Source organism: Natrix helvetica (assembly GCF_964273705.1).
Source record: "Natrix helvetica genome assembly, chromosome: Z".
NCBI lineage: Eukaryota > Metazoa > Chordata > Lepidosauria > Squamata > Natricidae > Natrix > Natrix helvetica.
The window spans coordinates 96,732,910-96,757,917 of NC_138554.1; the positions used below are offsets into that span (position 1 = coordinate 96,732,910).

General features: G+C 41.2%; 1 protein-coding gene across 6 annotated transcripts in view; it reads right to left on the reverse strand.

Annotated features, from left to right (window-relative positions):
- Positions 1-25,008, reverse strand: part of PLCL2 (phospholipase C like 2) — a 147,269-nt gene that overhangs the window by 103,179 nt on the left and 19,082 nt on the right. For 2 of the 6 annotated variants that reach the window (XM_081969826.1, XM_081969830.1), the window contains exons 1-2: positions 5,156-5,554; positions 4,545-5,064 (exon numbers count right to left, since the gene is read on the reverse strand). In XM_081969826.1, the coding sequence (XP_081825952.1) occupies positions 4,545-4,850 (306 nt within the window). In that variant the 5' untranslated portion in view covers positions 4,851-5,064; positions 5,156-5,554. Of the gene's footprint in view, positions 1-4,544; positions 5,065-5,155; positions 5,555-5,717; positions 5,930-6,072; positions 6,269-25,008 lie in introns of those variants that run through there. The other 4 variants (XM_081969828.1, XM_081969827.1, XM_081969831.1 and 1 more) reach the window with 4 other exon arrangements.

Sequence of the window (25,008 nt, forward strand, 5' to 3'; positions counted from 1 at the left end):
TTAATAGAATAAAAAGAGCTAATTTTAAGGATTTTTCTGCTTCATCTGCTTCAACTAAAGTCATGGAGCTGGAGACTTTTCATTCAATCTTGATAGATGGTGCACAAAATAAACAGCTAATGGAGGAGTAGAACAGGAATAGTCAATTTGATACTCTCCAGGAACTTTAAATCTGATCCCCTATTAGCCTGACTAAACGAGTTGTATTGTAGATACTTAATCCTAAATTATGATAGTTAGAGGAGAACCAGAGACACTCCCAACATAACAGAGAACTTTCTTTTCAATCTAATTTACTTCACAGAATTATCTTCATAAAAAAAATGAAAGAAGAAAAGAGTAGATCATCTTCTGAGCAACTTAAATGAAATAAAGATTATTGGTTCTCCTAAAGACAGAAGAATCATAAATCTTATCTTACTTCCTCATTAACATTCTGAGAAATAGCCAGCAATGGATATGTTAATTCAGTTCATGAAATATACCTTCTCCTAGTTCTCCTCTGCCTTATATTTCACTTGCATAGTACACAACTGTAAATTTATCATTGAAATGCACGGAAGTGCTATTTCTCAAACTGAGACATATAAACTGAAATTTTAAAGGCATTTAACAGTTAAATCACCATTCATTTCCTTTTGGGACACTGAAAAGATACACTATGTTTAGGAAAGAAAAAATACTAAGAGAAAACAATAAAGCTTTTTCAATAACAATTCTTAGATGGGGGGTAGGGGAGAATTTGCCCTTGTCATATTCTCTATGAGTCTAAAAGAACAATTTTAAGAATAAATTGTTTTAGAGATGAAGCAGCTGAGCTGCAGTGGCACAGTGGTTATAGTGCAGTACTACAGGCTACTTCTGCTGCTTGCCAGCTGCCAGCAGTTTGGCAGATCAAATCTCACCAGGCTCAAGGTTGACTCAGCCTTACATCCTTCCAAGGTGGATAGAATGAGGAGCCAGATTGTTGGGAGCAATATATTGACTCTTTAAACCGCTTAGAGACTTTTTAAACCGCTTAAAGCACTGTGAAGCAGTATAGAAGTCTAAGTGCTATTACTATTGCTATATGCATTTCTAAAAACATTGTTTATTAATATGAACGCAATGCAGATATATTACTTGTATTATGTAGCAGACTATTCTGACCAACATGGGTACCAATATTACCAATAAAACATTTTTATTTTTGTTAACAATTTGAGAAAGAAAATAAAACCTTTTTGTTTGTCAACAGATCTGTAAATATTTAAGATAATGTTCGCAATACAAACGAAAGATATAGTTTTAAACTTATAGAGAAATTGAAACTGAAAAAAATGTTTATAAAAAATAAAGTACATATAAAGTACATATAAAGTACTTCTGTAATATATGTATTTACAAACACTAAAATTACTACAACTTCCCCACTCTGAAACACATGAAAAAACCAGATTCATTACCTTATACTGCTTCCTATAAAAAAGCAAAGTGGTTTACAAACTATAAAATGCAAAATAGTAACAATGCATTTAAACCATATTTTAAAAGAAAAGAATGGGAGGAAAGGAAGAAAAACAGTAAAAAAAAAAAACTATTATTCCAAACTCATACAGAATTTCAGGGGAGAGAGAATTCCAGAACGTTAGCCTATAAGCAATTACAGGATGACATTTTATAAGTCTATCCCCAGGCAATAAGATCTATCCAGATGAACTCAGACATAAATTATATAATAGTCAATTGGTCCTGAGCTGATTAAGGCTTATATACTATACGTAAAACCTTGGTTATGGACTTGGGTCAAGTATCTGCATCCTTGCAGTTACAGCAACATCCTAAAAAGAACCAGAGCTTGGATATGCAGTCTTACAGTATTTTCCATTTATCTTTGTCTACTGCATTGAAGACTTTGATGCAATCAGGATGTACCAAATGGTACACAACCACATGAGGTTACAAATGGGACATGGAGAATTGCAACACAGGTGAGGCCTACCACAGAAAACTAACACAGAGACTAGCTTTTTGGAAGCAGGAACTATCTTTACTATAAGACCTAGAGGGCCTGTCAGAAATACTATCTAGCCTAAGTCAAGATTTTATACACAATCAGGTTTTAAAGCTAGCTGAAAAGAGACGAAATACTCATCTTGCAACTTGGACTATTTTTGCCAAATCTTAAATTCAGCTACAAAAGCAAAATAAATTGTAGTGAAGCTTTTGGACAAAATGAAATTTAAGAATAGAGCAACAGTAGGAGACAAGATAGCAAGAAAAATGTATTTATCAGTCAAAAAGATAGCAAATGCTTTTAAAAATACTTTATATACAGGAAAGTAACAGCACCATGTATTATTACATAAATATAGATTTATACCTTATTTCAACATCAATGTTTATCATATAATTTGGGGAAATTATATAGAATCAAATGATAGGCAGACCCATTTTAAAAATATGTATCCATTACATTTGTTAAATCTATTCATTTTATCAATAGATTTCTGCATTAGCCACTATATATATTGAAAATAATATTACATACCACATGAAATATATATTACTGACTTTAATTTGGAAAACTGCTTTACAGTGAATATGTATTTTTGTTCTGAAGTCATGCATGTATATTAGGTGTAATAATCCTGAATATAGATATCAATAAACAGCACATTAAGAAGGAAAACCCAGTTTTCAGAAATTTTGCATAGATATTTATATACCATGTATATAATTATGAAATTCCAAGATATGGCTCAAGTAAAAATCATATAGCTTTAATGCTGATAGCATTTACATGGAAGTAAGCTCCACTGAACCTAGTTGGGCTAGCTTCCAAGTAAACATATATAGGATTTGGCTCTAAAGAACAACACTCCAGTCCAAAATAAGAATGAGCCAATGCACCTAAAATAGCACTGAAAGTCAGACCACATGAAGTAATGACAACTACTATACAGATAATACAAAAATAACCTTATATAATATACAGAAATTGTCAAGCAATTTTGTCCTAAAATGTTAAAGAAAATATGCAGTTTTGCCTTGACTGCTAGATAAGTGAGTAATTTAATGTCAACAATTACAGAGAAGGCAAAGTTCATTTTTGTATACCACAGTGTGGATCCTTAGCTTATTTCCAAATAAGTTATAGTTTGGGTTAAAACAATGTTTCAAATAAAAATTAATATTTTAAAAATACATTTAATAAACAATGCAACATAGCACAAATTGCAAAATCCCTGTTTAAAGATATCTGGAATATTTGAATCTGGACTTAGGTCAAAAGACCTCTGGCATTCTTAACTAAGATCAGATTATACTTATACACAAACATAAACTACTGTGTATGTATAGAAAAGCATACTGTATTATGTGTAGAAACTTAGCATTGTAGAAAAACTTTACTATAAATTGTCACAAACACTGTTGTGGGTTATTAACTGTCTGCAAAGCCACTCTCTAAAGAAAGGGTAGACACAAACATTTGACAAATGCATTATGGTAATGCCTGCCCTTGAATTCTTCCCTTGAATCTCAAACAAGATTTTGAAATAGAATTTAAGACTACTCAAAACATTTACTCCTAGAGAACTAGAGAAATAACACTGATTGCAGTACTGATATATATGTCACTCCATACAGAATCCTATTTTATGTAATTTTTGGTGCAGCTCATTTCTGCACCAAACAGCCAGGATGGAATATATGCAAATAGGCTGTTTTAGCTGGGAAATTTTTTTGTATACTTTCTCTATATTTAAACAAAGCACATATAAACATTTTATTTTTGCTCTATATATGATACTCCTATTGTCTCATTTCTAACACTGTCAATATCCTGAATGATATGCTGTCACCTTCAAGAAAGCATTCTGTATTTTTCTCTTACCCACGTCATTAATCCCTCATGTTCATGACTTGCTGTAAATCAGTCAGCAAGAGGAAAAACTGTTCTGCACAGGTGCATCTAATAGCCCCTATGATAAGCAAAAAACTGTTTAATCTATAATCTTTGTAAGTTGAATTGATTTCATACATTACTGGGATGGAATACCCTACCATTCATTCTGATAATACAATTTATTTGCCAAGAACCTTTTACAGATAGACTTTATATAAATTAAGAAACATGCAACGTATTAACAAAACTTGTTATTGGAATTTTGACATATTTCCTAGCCTGCACAGCTGCAATTACTACCAATCAGAAGTCAGACTGCTTATAACGCTAAGGCTAGTGATCAGGATAACCTCACTTGCACAGGGACACTTGCACAGGGTCATTCTGTATCCCCAGCAATATTTACCTTCAGTTCCATCAGCTAATTTGTCAAGAACCTTTTACAGAGATAATGTTTCTTAATTTATATAAACAAAACTTGTTATTGGGACTGTGACGTCTTTCCTCGCCTGTACAGCTGCAGCTTCTGCCTATCAGCAATCAGACTGCCTATGACGCTGAGTGATCAGGACAACCTGACTTGTACAGGGTCATTTTGTATCCCCAGCAAGTTATCTTCTCCGAGTTAATAAAAGCTAAAAATATATTGTCTTACCTTGATAATGCTGGCTTTCTTGGGAATACCAGATTTGCCTTCTGGGCGCAGATTGGAACATCCTCTCTCTAAAGCAGGACTGTCTGGTTGAGGAGAGTCTATGTGTTCTCTGTTTCCTACTAGAGCACAATCCCCATTGGAGACCCCATTGCGAGCACTGTCCAAGTGGATTCTTGCAATACCACTGCCCCCTCCTCCTCCTTCCCCATCACCTGCTTTAAAAGCCACCTTTCCATGTGCCAAATTTGGGGAGGAGGTTGCTCTTCCCCCACTAGTGTCTCCCCCTCTGCTGCCAAATTCCGCCATCTGATTCTAAAGAAGCAATACAGTATTGTGATTTTCCTGCTTTTCTTTTCTTTTCCACCTCCTGCAGCAGCTCAGTGATGATAATTGCGCTTCTCTTTCCGCTTTTTTTGTCCCTGACACAAAAGATCTGAAGAGATGAGTGGCCAAACGCTCCCCTCTCCTTTTGTAGTTTAAATTGCAAAGTGCTGGAGACACCTCTGAGATCTACACACACCTGGGGAAAATAAGAAAAATGAGAATATGGCAGGTCAATCTGCTCTTAAATGAGGTTCCCAGAAATATTCATAACTTAAAATATTACGCACCACATGCACGAAAGATGAGGAAGGAGGAAGCGATGAAATTCAACAATCAAACGCCTTAGCAGCACACAAAGGTTAAGGCTACAAGCCCTTCCCGCTATAACGAAGACGATTTCTCCAAAGAGAGGGAAATGTAGAAAAACAATCGTAATCCTTTCCCCCAAAAAATCTAGAGGCGCCCGTGTGCGATGTACGAGGCGCAGCACTCCTGCCAAAGGTAAACGCTGCTACTAGCAGTTCGCGTTTGCAAGTTCAAAGCAAAGGGAATTAGTATTTTTTGCACCGTCTGCAGTGGAATAGCCAAAGGAATATAGTTAAGATTGAAAATGATAAGCATCGGCGTTTCCCTCCCAACCATCAACAAGCATACCGCACGGCTACCATTCTCTGATTTTCAGTTCCCCTATCTCTGTCCGGATATACTGTAAGCAAAGGACCAAGCCCTGTCGCTTTATACCCGCTAACAATCCACACCCGCAGCATGTTAGCCTTGAAATGCAATTCCCGCCCTACTCATTATCTAGGCGTCCGAGGAGCAAAGGGCGCGCGGGAACAACGTACACACCTTCATCCAGAAAGAGAGCTGCGTCGACCGCCCCGAAGGAGCGGACGGATCCACCTCTGAAATTCCTCGCGGACAAACATCTCTTCCGACAGCAGTAACTGAGCCTGCAAGCCCCGGCACAGATCCTTCTTCCGGCAACAGGGCGCCCACGTGCACAATTTGCCTGCGTTACTCTGAGCTTGCACTCCTCCGCTTTCGGCCCACTGCTCCGGGCAACTCTTGTGCCTGTACGGTGTCCTCAAATCCCGCCCACGCAACACCCCCCCCCCCCACAGCACCATCCAATGCTATCCTTTATGCTACTTCTCACTTTTATTGCCGCCCAATTCTTTGTCACCCGCCCAAAATAACACACCTCCTCAAGGTGAGGGAAGTCACTACTGCTGGCTTGGCTGCTCTTCCTCTGGCCTCAATAACAGCAGCAGCAATCGCGGCTTCCTCTCCCTTCCCGCCTCTGCCTGAAGCCGGATACGCACAGTGATAGATTCACGGCGCCGCCGACTGGCTAGGAAATTAGCGGGTGGAGAGCGAGACACCCTTAGGCAAGGCAAGCGGGGTCCACCCACGCAGCAACAGCAGCAACCACGGCTTCTGGCTCTTGCACCGCGGCGGGCCTAACCCAGTTGTCAATCATTCGAAAGCGCACTAGTCAGATTGGGCAATCACCCAGGACCCCTTTCGGCAGGCCAAACACACTACGGTGGAGTGGACGGAGGGAGAAGCCCAAGTCCCGGACTGAGGCTACCCAGAAGGAGAAAAAGGCCACTTTATCACAACTCTGTCCCCCCCCCCTCGATTTTTAATTAAACAAATATCAGAATTAGTACTGAATTGTTTTTAAGCATCTGATGCCTTTTTCCCAGTCATTCCCTTACCGCATTTGCTTAAATTTACTTATTTCTTAAGCGGCCTTTTTTTCATGGAGGCGCTTGCCTGTAAAGAGCGTGCCTGTGAAGAGCATGCCTTTGTGAAAGCAAACATGCTTTCACAAAAGCATGTTTGACAGCTTTTCATTTTCTATCTGCTTGGAAGTAAAACCTAATCTGACTAAATTGTGGATTCCATTAAAAACTGGTGCCCTCCACATTAATGATGGTCATTAGTTTTTCATGCTGAGCAATATCACTGACTTCACTTGTGAAAATACCCCAGGACTATCAACGTTCATCAATATAATACGATACAATACAATACAATACAATACAATAGTAGAGTTGGAAGGGACCTTGGAGGCCTTCTAGTCCAACCCTCTGCCTAGGCAGGAAACCCTATACCGTTTCAGACAGATGGCTATCCAACATCTTCTTAAAGACTTCCAGTGTTGGGGCATTCACAACTTCTGGAGGCAAGCTGTTCCACTGATTAATTGTTCTAATCAGATGGATTGGATTAGAGCAGAGTCATATTCCTAGATAATCAATTCTGATCATAAATCGCTCACAAAGTGTAAACCAAACTGAAACAAAGGCATTGCATAGTATATACTCAAGTATATGCAGATGACACTTCCAAAAAAAAAAGAATGAATGATGGGAACTGCTGTCCAAAAAACATGCAAAGGAATATCTCTTGCAAATATTTTCCAACATACCAGCCAGATCATGACACCCAAAAGCCTTCTCCTAGTGTACAATCCACTAGGAAAATAACACCTACAAATGCTGTATGCTTGCATTTCATACACTTAAATGTTATGTAATAAATTAGTAAGAATTACATATATGTTTGCAGTATTTCACATGCTATACAAATGTCAGTCATTTTTAAAGACTGAATATCAAAAATCATACCCCCAAAAGCCCCTTTTTGAATGAGTGTAGCTCAATGGTGGAGCCCATATTTTTCATGTTATAATATGTCAAATTAATTCTTTAGCATTTCCAAATAAAATGTAAATTCCAAAAATCTAATAGGAATCATTGTTGACAATGACTAGAGTAAGTGGACTAATAGCATTACTAAATATAAAGCAACTTCTGGTTTTCAGTGGTGAAAACTGCTCTCTGTTTGTTAGACATCCATATAACTATAAACAATAATATTTCTGAGATATTTTCTTCCATTTCAGTACAATAGTCTTCAACTTACAACAGTTCACTTAATGATCATTCAAAGTTACAACCGCATTAAAAAAGTGACACGACATTTTTCACAGTTACCACCTTTCCAGCATCCCCATGATCATGTGATCAAAATTCAAATACTTGGCAACTGGTCCGTATTTATGACTGTTGCTGTGTTCCAAGATAATGTGATCTCCGTTGCAAACCATTGCCTTCTTACAAGCAAAATCAAAAAGGAAGACAGATTCACTTAACGACTGGGTTACTAACTTATCACCTGTAGTGATTCACTTAACAACTGAGGCAAAAAAAGGTCAAAAATGTGGCAAAATTCACTTAACAAATGTTTCAATAACAAATTTTGGGCTCAATTATGGTGACATCTCGTCTGGACTACTGTAATGCTCTCTACATGGGGCTCCCCTTGAGGTGCACCCGGAGACTGCAGTTGGTCCAGAATGCAGCCGCGCGGGTAATCATGGGGAGATCGAGGTTCTCCCATATAACACCTCTCCTGCGTGAGCTGCACTGGCTTCCTGTGGCCTACCGGGTGCGCTTCAAGGTGTTAGTCACCATCTTTAAAGCGCTCCATGGCATAGGGCCTAGTTATCTGCGGGATCGTGTCCTGCCCCATACATCCCTGCGGCCCATTCGCTCACACAGAGAGGGCCTTCTCCGGGTGCCGTCCTCTAGAGACTGTCAGAGGGCGGTGCCCAGGAGTAGGTCCTTCTCTGTGGCGGGTCCCACCCTTTGGAACGACCTCCCCCCAGACATCAGGACAACAACCGATCTCCGCTCCTTCCGCAGTAAACTGAAGACCCACCTGTTTCGGCTAGCCGGCCTGGCATAATCTCGACAACTGTTCCACCCCTTGGTTAATTTTAATTGTCAATGTTAGCTTTTAAACTTTAATTCTTATTGGGGTTTTAACTTCTCTGATTATTGTATTTATTTATTTTTACCTCCTTCTTTGTAGTCCGTAGACCGTTGCTTGTGTACGTCGTCCCGAGTCCCTGTGGGGAGAGGGGGCGACTAATAAGTCTGATAAAATAAATAAATAAATAAGTCAAGGACTACCTGTAGCCTTTTTTTTTACCTAATCTGACCATTTACACCAAAAGTAAACTAGTCTATAAGCAACTAATCTTTTAAAACAGCATTAATAAAAACAGTAGATAAGCAGAATTTGCAAAAGAGATTACATTATCTGAGAAAGTGATGAGAACTAAAAAGGAATATGTAGCATATATATAATATGTTATATATATATAACAAAAAAAAGTGTTCCAAAAATGATTTTGAAAAAGAAGCAATTGTTTGGAATGAAAACACAAGAAGGCAAGTTGCCTGAAATGAAATAGGAGATTGTCCTGAGAACAAATTTCCCTATGCATATTAACTGTTTTTCTGGAGAAAATGTCTCCTGCAAACTAAGAAACCCCTTTCTCCCAGGAGTAAAAGACAATACATGATAAAGATCTGTAAAAAAGCAAGAGGAATACCATTTATAATTTGCAGCTGAAAGACTTTTCTTTCAGATTTTCTCCTACAATGAAGTTCTTTTTTTTTTAAGTTCCTTGAAAACTGGTAGACTTAAAGGGATCTTTCAAAATGTGCACTGGAGGTCATTTATAAGCCAATAATTTTAATTCATTTTATTTTATTTTCAGAATATTACCTATTGCATAGGAATTATAAACAAGTACATACTATGAACCTCAGCATTTACAAAGCTAAGGAGTTAAATGGTTGGAGCTGAAGTGCAGAAATATAATAGCAATAGCACTTGGATTTATATATTACTTCACAGTGCTTTACAGCCTTCTCTAAGTGGTTTACAGTGCCAGCATATTGCCCCCAACAATCCAGGTCCTCATTTTAGCAACCTCGGAAGGATGGAAGGCTGAATCAATCTTGAGCCTGGTGAGATTCAAAATGCCAAATTGCAGATAGCCAGCAGTCAGCAGAAGTACCAAGTGCTACTGCATTCTGACCACTGCACCATCATGGCTCTAATAGAAGGTTATGTCCAAGAAATCCAGCAGGATTGTATGGTAGCATATGTTTAGATATGCAAGCACTGCCAGATAATTGGGGGTTCTTCTAAACTCATAGCTCCTGCTTGAAGAGAAGGTGGCAGCCTTGGCTAGGAGACCCTTTGCATACATTGGGGTTGGTGTCTGCTCACTGTCATGCATGGTTTTGAGAACTCTTGTTTAGATTACTGTAATGCACTCTACATAGGCTAATCTTAAAAGTATTCAGAAACTTCACCTGGTGCAGAATGGGGCTATGTGTGTAGTAAATGATGACAAATATATGGCACTTAACACTATGACTATGTCAGTTGCACTAGTTACTTGTATGTTGTAAGTGTAATTCAAGATGCTGATTATCACTTTCGAAGCCCTACATGGTTTAGGACTGGGATACCTAAGGACTATCTTTTTCTAACAGTCTCTACCCACCCAATACGATCTAGCAGATTAGGCACACTTGAGATCATATCATCTAGAGCTGTGATAGTGAACCTATGGCACATGGAGCCATATTTGCCGGCACGGCAGCCCTCAGCTGATTTTTGGCCTTCTAGAGGGCCATGGGAGGCCATTTTCACCCTCCCCAGGCTTCAGGAAAGCCTCCGGAGCCTGGGAAGGGTGAAACCCCCCCCCACTTGCAGGGTTGCTTGCACATGCATCGTGGTGGGTTGCTCATGCATGCGCCGGTGGTGCATTGCTCATGCATACGCAAGTGGGGGGTTGCTTGCACATATGCAGGTGGGTGGGCACATGCGCATGCGTGATAGCACACACACACAGTTTTGGCATACCTTTAGAAAAAGGTTAGCCATCACTGATCTAGAATGGCAGCTGGCAGTGACCAGAAGATGGGTCTCTTTTGCAGTGGCCCGAGCTACATGGAATATTCTCCCCACAGAAAACAGAATGGCCCCAATCTTGCTGGTCTTTTGTAAAGCTTTAAAAACTTGGCTATGTACTGAGCCTGGAGCTCTGAATGTTTAAGAGCCCTGTTTCTTGTCTTTATGGTTAATTGGTAATTTTCTTAGTTGCTATATATATTTCTTTTGAATGTTTCTTATGTTTGTATTTTTAGAATATAAGCTACCTCAAGTCTGTAGCTGAGATGAGAATAGAGATGGATGGATGAATGGATGGATGGATGGATGGATGGATGAAAGGATGACAAAAAACAGAAATTACAAACCATATTATTACAAATAATATTATTATTGTAATTTGCTATGTAGGCTCACTAAAATCTAATAAAAATGAAGACTGGTTTTTGCCATTATAAACGCCAGGTGCAAAATCCATCTCCTTGCCCATGTTTAGGAAGGTAACAAAGTCTGATTTGTGCATCTATGCAGAAGACATTACAGTTCTCTTGCCAATTTCATAGACAGATATAGCCCTATAGTACAGCATCTGCTTTGTTTGGAAAAAGTCCCAGTTTCAGTCTCAGAGTAAGATTGGAAAAACTATCTGAAATCCCTAACGCCAGTAGCTGTCAGCCCTGGAGGCCATCTTTTACTTTGGATCTTCAGGGCTGCCACACTTGGTGGATGGGCATACTGTGAGAAACGGGAGGAGAGGTAGATGGAGGCCGGAGGAGAGATATAGCCATAACAACATTCTTTCCCCTGGGAGTCAAGGACATTCAGCCTGCAACTGGAAAGACATGACTGGGAAGCAACTCCAGTTGGAACAGGGATGTGATTGGACCATTTGATGGATATATGGGTGCAGGGGAAGGGACTTTGATATTCATTTAGGTGGGGAAAACCTAGGAGCCTTTCAGATTCGGGTTTTTCCAGACATCTCTAATGTAACTCTGAGGAAAATACCTGCCTTGGAGTGTTACTTCTGTTGGGGGTGTTACTTGGAACCCTGACATTAACCTGAATCTCCTTTAAAAATATCTACCCAGCTCCCTGCTCCATGGGTTGCTGTCCAGGATCCTGAGCTCTGGGCACCGGCCTGATTGCCGGGTGGCATAAAGACTCAGGGAAGATGGAGGAGAAGATGGCAACCACAGAAGAAACTACAAGGACTAGCTCAGAGGTCATCCTCGAGACTAATTCCTCCCCCTCAGAAAGTGTGGTGGCAGCAGCGGAGGCTGTGGAGGCTGAGCATCGGCAAGGTGCCCGACGCAAAGAGCTAGTGCCCTGGCAGACTACTTAGCTGGATCCTTCCCAATGGGGTGAAGCCATGGGAGTTGTGCCATCTGAGGAGTTGGCAGTTGGGGAGACACTCCAGGAGCCTCAGGTTGCAATGACCAGAGCAGAGCATGCCAGGGTCTTCGAATGGAGGACGACAAGACCTCCTGAATCTTTTTCTCTCAGCCCAACCCACCTCACAAGGTTGTTGTTGTGAAGACAATAGGAGGAAGGAATATTACATATGTTTTCTGTCTTGAGTTATTTATAAAGTACTGAAAGCAGGATTTTAAAAAATATAATAAATACATAAACAAACTGTGATTCCACAGAGTATCATAATTTTACATCAATATAACCCTACTCCAACCATATCAAATATTAGGATTCTGCACAGTAACATTTTGGAAAGATAAATAAATACTGAGAATTTTTATTTTATATTTATACATTTTTCACTTAAAAGATAATCTATTCTGAGTCATGTGCAGATTATTTTCCTAAAAATAGCCAATTTGTATTGGAAAAATTTCTGAGCAGGTACTTATTTCCATCCTATTCTCAGTTAGAAATATTATCATCTCCCCAAATACCAATGAAGTCACAGAAGAGACAACTGAAAATCAGAGGAAAGGTTTAATTACTTTTCTCACATTAAAAAAGTAAAGTTAATTCAAACTGATCTCAATTCCTGGTGACTTCAAAAATGCTGTTTTCTTGGTAAAATATGGAAGTGGATTGTCATAACCTATTTTCAGATATTAATAACATTTCCCATTCTAATCTTCAGCCCTAAACTTTATAGTGGGTTCCCATTCAAGTATTATATCCTACTTTGCTTTGAACCAATTTGTGCAGTTTTATATATCAATTTTATGTTATGCATTAGTGCAATGTAGAGTGAGTGTGACATTTCTCTACCATGGCAACTTTAGATGTCTGGACTTTAATTCCCAGAGTTCTCCATCTAGCACATACAAGGCTCGCTAGAGAATTATGAGAGTTGAAATCCATATATTTAAAAGTTGCCAAGATTGAGAAGTGCTGCACTAAAGTCTCTAAAACCATATACAAAGTATATCTCTGTACTCTGAACAAACACTATGTTAAAGCAACTGTCCCTGCCTCATTTCAATTGTATTCAAGGTGAGTCCTAACCAGGTAGAATATAGTGGAACTATATAGTCTGGGATTTATTTTCCAGGATTTGGAATACTAAAGCAATTCAACTAATTTGTTGAATAAGACAAAATGATGTGCACACAATACTATAAATCATAAATTATGGTGTACAAATTACAGAGAGATTACAATTTCATTAAGACTAAACAAATTATGGCTTCTGACCTTGTGTCAGAAGCAGGGCTGTTGAATGAGCTTCAAAAGCCAAAAAGGTCAGTGATCTACAGAAAATATTCTGTAAGTTTAAAAAGCTTCTCATAAATCAAAATTTCACTGTATGTGGAATACTGCGCAACTGTTGGCAACAGCTAAGATAGAATAATTGTAACTGATAAAAAGACAATGAATAGTCAAGAAAGGAGCACAATAAACACTTTAATTGTGTGGTCTTAGTTTTAAAAAGTGAGTATATCTTCCTTTACAGCCTAGCAGATTTGCTAGTGAAAACTAAAAGACTCCTCTTATATTTGTATTTTGTAAATATGTTTATGCCTGCTATAAACAACATAGTCATACCCTCTCTGTTGTCTAAGGAACAAAATACAAACAGAATATATTGCTTGGCAAGTCAATAAAAATTAATTTTTTTCAGTGATTTACTGAGAGGGTTCTGTATTTTTCGGAGTATAAGATGCAGCAGAGTATAAGACCCACCAAGGTTTTGAACAGGCAAATAAAAAAAATATTTTGCACTCTACAAACCTCCCAAAAACGGCCCATTTTTCGCGAAAAGGGGCCCGTTTTTTTTTTCAAAAAAAGGGCATGAATATCCGTTAGGACGTTTGTAGAGTGTTCCTGGGGAAGGGAGGCAAAAACAAGCAAAAAAACGGCCCTTATTTGCGAAAATGGGCCCATTTTTTGTCAAAAAAAAGGGCATTAGGAAGCTTACAGAGTGCTCCTGGGGGTTGGGGGGACCAAAAGTGAGCAAAAAACGGCCCATTTTTTGCTACTTTTTGTCCTCCCCAGCCCCCAGGAGCTCTCTAAAAGCTTCCTACAAGCTATGTACGGCCATTTTGGTGAAGAGGCAGGGTTTCAGGAGGCAAAAAAATGCTTTATTCAGCGTATAAGATGCACCCAGATTTTCAGCCTCTTTTTTGAGGGAAAAAGGTGTGTCTTATACTCCGAAAAATATGGTATTTTTATTCTTCATCAAAAATAATTGAAAGAAATATCATACAATAGAGATATTTTTTTTCACAACTGAGATCCAATGTCCTGAATTCTTACTGCAATCATAATGGGTTATTTGTTTTTAAACATTATTAATCATATTCATTATCAAAATAATTTATTACATTTCAAAATTACTCTAACTTCATTGCAGGGAGGGTCAGTTCAGATTATCACGCTGCATATTGCCATCTGCTTTGCTTTCATTTCTTCCTTGGACTGCATCTTACATTTTGAGTTACATTTTTTTTTTTTGGCAGTGAGTATTAATTTCAATTTTGAATTTTATATTTTACATTCAACCCACATTAGGAAGAATTGAAATAGCATGCAGAGCAGTGACTTGCGGTGAGATTTATGGCTGGTGAGGCACTGACGTCATCAAATGATCATCATGAAGGAAGGACTGTGACAACTTTGATCTTTGCAAGCGTGCAAGCAAAATGCCCCAGGATCACAGTGGCGCTAGTCTCAGATCAGGGCGAGCCGCGGTCCCATTCCCCTCCTTCCTGAGCCAACATGAAGGGGACCGCAGCTCGTGCTGATCTGAGGCTAGCGCTGAGGAGCCTCCTGCACACGCGGTCCCATTCACCTCCTTCCTGAGCCAACATGAAGGGGACCGAGGCTTGCGCTGATCTGAGGCTAGCGCTGAGGAGCCTCCTGCACACGTGGTCCCATTCACCTTCCTGAGCCAACATGAAGGGGACCGCGGCTCGCGCTGATCTGAGGCTAACGCTGAGGAGCCTCCTGCACAGCGTGGCTCTTCTCCGCAGCGCAGGGGAAGGAGTTGCTGTCCCCGCAACCATGATCCTGGGGTATTTTGCTTGCACGCTTGCAAAGATCAAAGTTGTCACAATCCTCCCTTTTTTAGAGGCTTTTTTAAGCCTCACCTCAGTACTTGCCTTTTCCCTTTTACATTTTTTTTTTCTTTCATGATGAGAGCGGTGAGGCTCTGCCTCCCTGACTGCACATCACTGTTGCAGAAAGTGCTCTGTGATCATGACAATGCTGTCACCAACATTCTTATGTAATTCAGGCAGAAATAAAAATGCAAAATACCCAGCCAAGTGAGAGGATAGGTTTAACGAGGCTTTGGTATTCAATTCCATATTAACCAGTTGATAATGGATAATGAAATGGATGGTGTTTTCAAGCAAGCTAATTAATCCTTTATTAAGTAAATCAAGTCTGTGTTAATCAACAGGCAGATCAGGATGAGGGAATTTTCAGGGGCCAAGGCCATCCAAAAAGTAATATAACCCCATTTTATTAGGGGCAGGATTGGGCAAGCATGATTTGATAGTGTGATGAGTGATGTTACTTTGTCCTAATTGTTTTGTTAGTTCAAAGGGGCAATTTTCTCTAAAGCACATTGGATTGTTTCCCTGCACCCCTGATTGCAAAAATCAATTTTTAGTTCAGAGTTCCCACAGAGCAGCAGGAATAGGATGGCAGTGCAAGACTGCAAAAACTGGAAAAGAAATTAAGAGAAAGTAGACATAAACACTGAAAAGAGTTTAGGCAAATCAGTGACAGTTTATTTTAAGTGGAGAGAAATTGGAAAGGTATTTTAAAGTATTGAAAAATCTCTGCCTTTATAAATTCACTATAAACTAGGGTAGAAATTCTTACAGCTTGTAAAATTTTGAATTTAACCATATTGCATTAACAAAAAATTAATAAATCTGTCTAGTTCTTGTTTCCTTGATGTTGCATAATAGTGATCTGGTGTTGCTTGAGTCCACAGATTGCGTAAGTTGCATACATTTCTAAGGTTCGAAGAGCACAAAAATAAAAGGAATTAAAGTATATGAACATATTTCAGGTTATAATATTATGTGCAACTTGAAATACAAAAATAGCATTTCTGGTGCCTGTGCCTCCTATAATTTCTTCATTCAATAGCAGATCTATAACACTATTTCAATTCATTACTTTATAAGAACTGGTTTTGGAGGAAGAAAAAGTAAGTAAAGGAAAACTAAGAAGAAGATATACAGTAAATTTAGTACACGTGTAAACATCCAATGCACTATACTGTGTTCAGAAAAACCAATGTATTCATGTATGAATTTGTACATATATTCTGGAAGAATTATTTCAAAAGAATGAGAATTATTTGTATGAATTGTTTGAAACACACGTTAAAGTGATTGAACTAGTTATGGAACTATTAACTTAATGACTGAATAGAAACTGGAGTGCAGGTAGTCCTTGACTTACAACCATTCATTTAGTGACTGTCTGAAGTTACCACAGCACTGGAAAAAATGACATTGGCCCTTTTTCACACTTATGACAATTGCAGCATCCCCACAGCTATGTGATCAAAATTTAGACGCTTGGCAGCAGGCTTATAATTATGCAGTGTTTTAGGATCATGTGATCATCTTTTCCAATCTTCTGATAAGACAAGTCAATGGAGAAACAAAATTCGTTTAATAACTGTGTTACTAACTTAATAACTGCAGTAATTCACTTAACAACCATGGCAAAAAGGTGTGTCAAAAATTCTCTGTTCCAAAAGCTTTTGCTGCAGAAAATGGTGGCTTACAGGGGCACAAGATCATGTTCCCGAAGGCTTCCATTCTCCACGCCAAAAGCTTTGGCTGCAGAGAATGGTAGCCTGCAGGGGTGCAAGATCTTGAGCTTCTTCAGCTCTCATTCCTCTGAAACAAAAGCTTTTGCAAAGAGTGTGGAAGATTTTGGGAGTGCAATCCCATATACTTTAGGGCTCCATCTCCTTTGCAAAAGCTTTTCTGGTGGGGAATGGAGGCTGAAGTAACGCGAGATCACACCCCAAAGTCTTCCATTCCCTTTACCTTTGAAGAGGAAAATGGAAGCCTTTGGGGGATCCAATCCAACAGTGGATTAGGCATGCTGTGCAGGCAGTCTCGGTGAGTCAGCCAGCTGAGCAGGGTGCGCTTGTCCCGCTTTGATTCTGCTCTCATCGCTCCACTATTGGAGCTTCGTGATCAGGCAAAGAAACCACAGCAGAGTGGCTGCAGAAGAGACAGCTTTATTGATCATGGAGATCTTCAAAGTAAGTAAATATCCACAGGCCCAGTGCCTGTTAGGTCGCAGGAAGGGAGGGGGAATAGGCAGGAGGAATGTTGCAATGCCTCTGTGGTCGGTCGTAAGCAGGAATAATTGCCAAGTTGCTGCAGCATTTGTGACTTTGGGACTGTGTCACTTTTGGGGGGTGATGTCATAACTTTAAACCATTGCTAAATGAACTGTTGTAACTTGGAGATTACCTGTATTGTCTTGATTAGCAATGCAAATTTTGGGTTCAATCATTGTACCTTGAGGACTACCTGTAGAAGAATAGGAAATTGAACTGGAAGTGGGACTTCTGGGGAAGCAATGGGGAACTTAAGACAGTTCCCTTGAGAGCAGAGCCAACAATCAAAATGGAATGAGGAACCAATGAATGAACCAGCTTATCAGAATTCCTCTCCAGACAAGAAAAAGACCTGAAATCATCTCCATATGCTCCAAACAGTTGCTTGCAAAAATAATAATAATAATAGCAGTCTCCACTGGATTTGAATTTGGGAGCTGACAGAATAGCCATCTTTGCCTAAGCTGCGCCTTTAAAAGGACATTCAGTTTGCAAACTTCCTTTCTTAATCACTCCGAGAAATTCTTGTTAAATTTTTTTTAATATTAGGAGCCTTCAGAATGGCATATTTCACTACACCTGATGAGTCTCTTTCCATCCTCAGCAAACAAGTTTTATGTAAGTTTAAGGGCTTAAATACTTTGGACAGCAAAAGGGTGATTATAACATTGATTTTGAAAAGTTATAAAGTGGTGGGCAACCTTTTTTTTCAACTGAGCCAAATCTCGATTGAAATTTATTTTGAGAGCCACATTTTTAAAACCGAAAATACATAGGATGGTACACTGTTTTTAGTTTCAATAAACTCTGGCATTTGAAGCACGCAAGTCTTAAAGCTGTCAAGTTACAAGATCCTTGCATCCCTAACCCTTTAGGAAAAAACCCCCACGGGGTCTTCAAACCTGACAGCTTTAAGACTTGTGGACTTCAACTCCCAGAATTCCTCCTCCAGTCATGTTGGCTCAGAAACTCTGGCATTGAAGCATGCAAGTCTTAAAGCTGTCAAGTTGCAAGACCCTTGCACCCCTAACCCTTTAGAGAAAAAAAAAACCCAGGGTCTTCAAACCTGACAGCTTGAAGACTTGTGGACTTCAACTCCCAGAATTCTGAGAATTGAAGTCCACCAAGGGCATCAATCATATTAGCCCAGGGATCTGCAAAATTGGCTCTTAAGACTGGCGGACTTCAACTCCCAGAATTCTGAGAGTTGAAGTCCACCAAGGGCATCAATCATATTAGCCCAGGCAGGGATCTGCAAAATTGGCTCTTAAGACTGGTGGACTTCAACTCCCAGAATTCTGAGAATTGAAGTCCACCAGTCTTAAAACAGCCAACTTTGCAGACCTCTGTGTTAGCCCAAAACCTGGCGCTGGGCGGGCCTTGCTCCCCCATTGGTGGAGCCCCAGGAAGCAAGGAGGGAGAAAAAGAGACGGAGGCCAAGGAGCTTTCCCCCCCCCCCGCAAAAATCTTATCAGGGAGCCGGCAGGCAGTAGCAAATTAGCTGATCACGCGGCGTGATCGGCTAATTTGCTACTGCCCGCCCGGCTCCCCGGTTAGATTTTTGCTGGGAGGAGGCGGGGGGAAGCTCCTTAGCCTCCCGTTTCTTTTTCTGCCTCCTCGCTTCTCGTCCCCGCCCAACTTCAGGATCCTCCCTAATCATTGTGGGTCGAAAAGAAAAAAGGGAAATAGGCGCTTGTTTTGAAGTGCCCGAGAGGAGGGAGGGGAGCGGGCGCCCGGCACACAGAAGAGCCACATTAAAATGTGTAAAGAGCCGCATGTGGCTCGCGAGCCGCGGCTTGCCGACCACTGGTCTAGGGGGCCAGAAGTATTTTAAATAAGATTTGGAAATTAAGTATTTCCTCCTTTATGAGGGAAAATGTTCTTTAGAATTCTATTAAATCTATATATGAATATTTGGAAATTCAGTGTAAGAAGACTTCCTGTGAGGAAAAATGTTGATTAGAAAATAAACATAATAAGATGGGATTTTGAAGATTGGATACTAGTGAGAAACAGAAACAACTAAAATCATAATTGAAGGAGAAGAGATGTACTAATAAAGAGTTTCACAAAATCTCTAACTTTGGACGAATTCAAGGACATTTGGGGAAAATGCACTAAAGGTTACTCTTAAAATTGCACAAAATAAAATTTTAAAAAGATTATCGAAGAGGAATAGGCTTTGCTGAGCAAAACTGAGACTGAAGTTGGTTCAGATTGGATTTAAAAATGACAGGCTACAAAAATAATATGGGAAAAAATGTCATACCAGATGTACAACTGAAACTAGCTGATGTTTCAATAATTAAAAGGGATATACAATAACAAAGCAAATCATTGTCTTGGATAACTTTTTAATTTGAGGTTTACAAAAAAGTTCTGAAGATTTTTCCTAAAGAGATAAAGAGAAAATGAAAAGAAATGGGTCATTATGTAAAGAGATTAAAGATCAAGATTGTCAAAAGTAAAGGGAAATAATATAAAATGGTTTATTTGATCAAGGTTGGTATATGTATATGTATATGCATATGCATACACCAGTGACGTGCAGTCAGGTGAGGCAGGTGAGGCACAGCCTCACCACTCTCATCATTAAAAAAAAAAGTAAATGGAAAAAGCTGAGCTAGTTGCTGCCTCACCGTGGATGACTCTGCTTAACCTCACTGGTGCTCTCCCTCCCCAAGTGTAGTGACTTCCTCCCCAGGCCCCCATTCATTTCTCTCTCTCACACACAGCTGGATAAAACTATATAAAAATCTAGCCCAGCTTCACTGATTACAAGTTTGAAAAGGCAACGTGGCTCCACCTGCAATCAAACTACACTTGGGGAGGGAGAGCACAAGCAAGCACTGAGGAGACCACAGGAGGAGGCAGGAAGCCAGGCAAAGAGCCATGCTGTAGTACACACACTTCCCCCTAGCCTCTTTCTTTTGGAAGGCTCGGCTCGGCTCCCCTCCGGCTTCTCTGCCTCTCCTCTCACCCCAGCCTGCCAGCAGGAGGTGGTGGATGGGCTTTATTGTGTTCCAGGCATTTCCCACCCAGACAGCAGGCTGCATTTGCAATGGTGGAGGTGTTTGGGAAAGGCAGCAGGGAAATGGGGGGGGGGGATGGCAGAGGAGCTGCTTTCAAGCCACTGGAAAAGATATCCAATCCAACTTTTGTGTGGGGGGGGGGTTTGTTTGAGAGTGAGTGAGAGAGGGAAGGGGTAGGAGAGATAGTCCAATTCAACTTCTGTGTGTGTGTGTGTGTGTGTTTGAGAGAGGGAGAGGAAGGGAGAGAGGGAGGAAGGAGGGGAAGGAGAAGAAAAAGAAAAAGAAAGAAGGAGCAAAGGAGAAAAACAAATGCTGTCGCTTTAAATTGGAATTGAGAATGCCTGGCTGTGGAATTATGGGAGTTGAAGTCCACAAATCTAAAAATATTTGAAACCCAGCACTGTGTCAGTGCCTCACCAGTCATAAACCTCACCGCACGTCACTGGCATACACATATGCATATGGTTGTTGTTTCTGATACCTCTTAAGGATTCTTTGTTGATCAGAACTTAATGATGCTTTAAAGATTATACAGATGAGATATGAGAAGAAGAAATATTTTGCATTTCAGAAAAAAAATACCTTATTATGCTAAAAGGGAAAAAAAGAAATATAAAATGGGTTTATTTGATTAAATTCAAAATATATGTTATTTATAGTACCTCTTAATAGATTATTCCTGATTAAGACTAAGGCTTTAAGAATTTGTTTATACACAGGAGATGAATTATGGGAAGAACAGACTTTTGATTATAATATCAGTATAAATTACTGAAATTGTTTGTAGTTGTCAAGATAAAGGAGAAAATCATCTTTTTTTCTTTTCTATATTTTTAATTTTTTCTGCACTTTTATTGTTTTTCTCACTTATATGTTTCTTACTTTGTATTAGTATTTTGGTCTTTAAACTTCAGCAAAAATATTTTACAAATAGGAAGCTGAACTGGAACAAAAATGTTTTGGTTTGCTTTTTAATGCTTTGTTCTTTAATATTTATCTAGCATTGTCACTGCTTTAATTCAAAGGATGCAGAATAATCTGTGCTGACATATATAGTTTGCTCAAGTCCAATAATCACAGTTGATCTAAAAGTGTACTATTAATACAGAATGCAGTATGACCGAAAATGCTTTTACTGTTGCTAGCAGAAGTCATTTCACTGTAAAACAGAGATAACAATGAAGGTCAAAGACTAATCTCTTGCTGTAAGCCATTTAAAGTTCAAGCCACAAGGTCATTCAGTGATGTGAATATTAAGATGTATGATCCATCATAAAATTGACTGGAAGAAGTATATAATGCAAATAATGTTATCAATTTCTGACTACAATAAATAGTTCATATTCCTTAACAGTCAAACAGTACTTTATTTTAATTCTATTATGTCTGATTTATAAGATACTGTAATCATTCTAACTACAATCGTCTATACAGAAAAGCTATTATACTGCTCTATTTAAACATAGATCTAAAGAAAGAAACTTAATGATTATAAAAATGGTCAGGATCCCCTGGTTTCAGCACTACTGTAGTTTTCAACCTTTTAATCCTTATTCCTACATTATCAGAGGTGGTATTCAGCAGGTTCTGACAAGTAGCAGAAATTTTGAGTAGAGAGAAAGAACGTTGGTCTTACCTGAACATGTCTTTTCGGGGGGGGAGGGAGTGGTCACGTGTGGGTATTCTCAAAGCCTGATTGGTCCAAAGACTGAGAGTAAACTTCTTAAATACTCCTGCTTTTCCTTCTTGCCCAGTTTCCTCGAAGGCGAACTCCAGAACTGAAAAACAACATAACACAACCTGGGGGAACCCCCCCTCCCTCCCCTGGGTCCAACCCACTTCAACAGGGCGGGTCGTGACCACTCTCTCCCCCCAAAAAAGGACATGTTCAGGTAAGACCAACGTTCTTTTTCCAGTGGGGGAGAGGGAGTGGTCACGTGTGGGACATACCCAAGCTCAGTCCCAGGGAGGGAAGAAACAACAACTACGGCCCAAGGGAAGGATCCGCTACTACTTTCTGCAAGACCTTCCGACCAAACGACGCCTCCGCCGAAGCAAATGAATCCAGCCGGTAATGCCAGATGAACGGGGTCGGGGACGCCCAAGTAGCTGCCCGGCAAATGTCCTCAAAGGGAGCCCTAGTGGCCCATGCCGCCGTGGTCACGGCACTCCTAGTGGAATGGGCTGTTATCCCCGAGGGGATGGGATGACCCATCGCCCCATAGGCCTCTACAGCCAATTGCCAGTGGTTGACACCCTGGCCCCCAGCATCCCAGGCTGGAAAGAGACAAATAACGCCTCTGACTTGCGAAACCCCGCTGTCTGCTGGAGACAAATGCGCAGAGCGCGACACACATCCAAACAGTGCCAAAGCCTCTCCCTATCACAACACGGGCCCGGACAAAAATCAGGCAGGATGATCTCCTGCGCCCTGTGAAAGGGAGTGTTAACCTTAGGAAGAAAGGTAGGATCAAGACGAAGAACCACCTATCCTGGTGAAAATGGCAAATGTCATCCTTGGACGAAAGAGCGCCCAGCTCTGAAATACGCCGGGCCGAAGTAATAGCCACTAGAAAAACCATCTTAAGGAACAAAAGCCTCAGATGAATGGATCGGAGAGGTTCGAACAGGGATCCCATCAATGCTCAGAGAACCAGGGGCAAATCCCAAATAGGGAACCTATGAATGGGGGTAGGCCGGAGATTAGCCACCCCCTTTAGGAAGCGCTTGATCAGCGGAACCTGAGAGAGAGAGGAAGACCCCCCGCCCCCCAAGACCAAAGACAGAGCCGCCACTTGCCTGCGCAGGGTGTTAACAGCCAACCCCTTTTCCAGACCTTCCTGCAGGAAGTCCAGAACATTCGGAATGGTTGCCCCCTCAGGGGAAACACCAAGTGGTGTGCACCGCTTGACGAAAGCCAACCAGGTGGAATTGTAAATCCTGGTCGTTGATGGGCACCTAGAAGCCTCGATGGTGTATATGACGCCAGAAGACAGGCTAGCCGCTCTCAAAAGTCGCCGTTCAAGAGCCAGATGCCTAGATGGAGCCACTGGGGCTCCGGGTGAAGAAGGACCCCCTGCTACAGGACTATCTCCTCCTGCGGAATACTCCACGGCAGAGCGACCGACAACTGGCCTAGATCCACGAACCAAGGCCTCCTGGGCCAATATGGAGCCACCACGATGACAAGTGCCTTCTCCACTATTACCTTCCTGAAGGTCCCCGGAATCAGGGGAATGGGGGGAAAGGCATAGAGAAGGCCCACTGGCTACCTGCTCCGGAGGGCATCCATGCCCTCCGCCGACCGGGTTTGAAACCGGGTGAAGAAACGCGGCAGCTGTGAATTCGCAGGGGTGGCGAACAGATTTACCAGAGGGGTGCCGAATCTCCGACAGATTCCCTGAAACCAGGACGGGTGGAGTTTCCACTCGCCGTTGTCCAAAGTCGCCCGACTCAACCAGTCCACCTGGTGATTTGCCAGGCCAGAGATGTGTTCCGACACCAAGGATGCCAGGTGCCTCTCCGCCCAGGAGCTGAGTCTGAGAGCCTCCAACCAGAGAGCCCTGGAATGAGTCTCCCCCTGACGGTTTATGTGGGCCTTGGTGGCCACATTGTCCGTCCGGAGGAGCACATGCCGGCCCTCCACCGAGGTTCGGAAATGTTGCAGGGCTAGATGCGCTGCCTTCAACTCCGACCAGTTTATATTGTGTCAGAGATCCGAAGCCGTCCACCTGCCTTGGGCCAGTCGAAAGCCCACTAGGGCCCCCCAACTGAAAAGACTCGCATCCGTGGTCACTGTCACCCTTTCCGGCTCCCAGAAGGAACAACCTCTCTGGATCGCAAGGGAGATCCACCACCGGAGAGAGACCCGAACCCCCGCAGAAGGGCGTAGGGTCCGAAGAAAGTTGCTCAGCCGTCCCCTCTGGAACAGAATGAGCTCCCACTGAAGAGGCCGAAGATGAAGTCTGGCCCACGGTACTATCCCTATAAAAGACACCATCTTGCCGAGCAACTGTGATAATGTGAGGATAGAAACTAACCGACTTGTGTGAATTTTTTTTGCCAGTTGCCGCAGGCTTGTTTGGTGGTCCTGGGAGAGACGGACCACCCCCAACACGGAATCTATGACCATCCCCAGGTGAAGAATGTGCGTGGAAGGTGAGAGATGACTCTTTGGGAAATTCACTAAAAACCCCAGAGATTGAAGACACTGAATGGTGAGACGCAGGTCCGAGACCGCCTGAGGTAGTGAACCCGCCTGGACCAGGACGTCATCCAGGTGGCATTGGAGTCTCACTGGAATAGATAGAAGGTGAGCCGCCAATGCTGCCAGCACCTTCGTAAATGTTCGGGGGGGGGGCAAAGCCAACCCGAAGGGTAGTGCTCTGTACTGGTAATGGCAGTTCCTGTGAGAGAATCTCAGGAACTTGCGGTGAGCTGAGAGAATGGGAATATGAAGGTAGGCCTCTGTCAGGTCTACCAAAGCTAAGAAGTCCCCCTTCCGGATACCCTGAAGGATAGACTTGAGGGAGGACATCTTGAA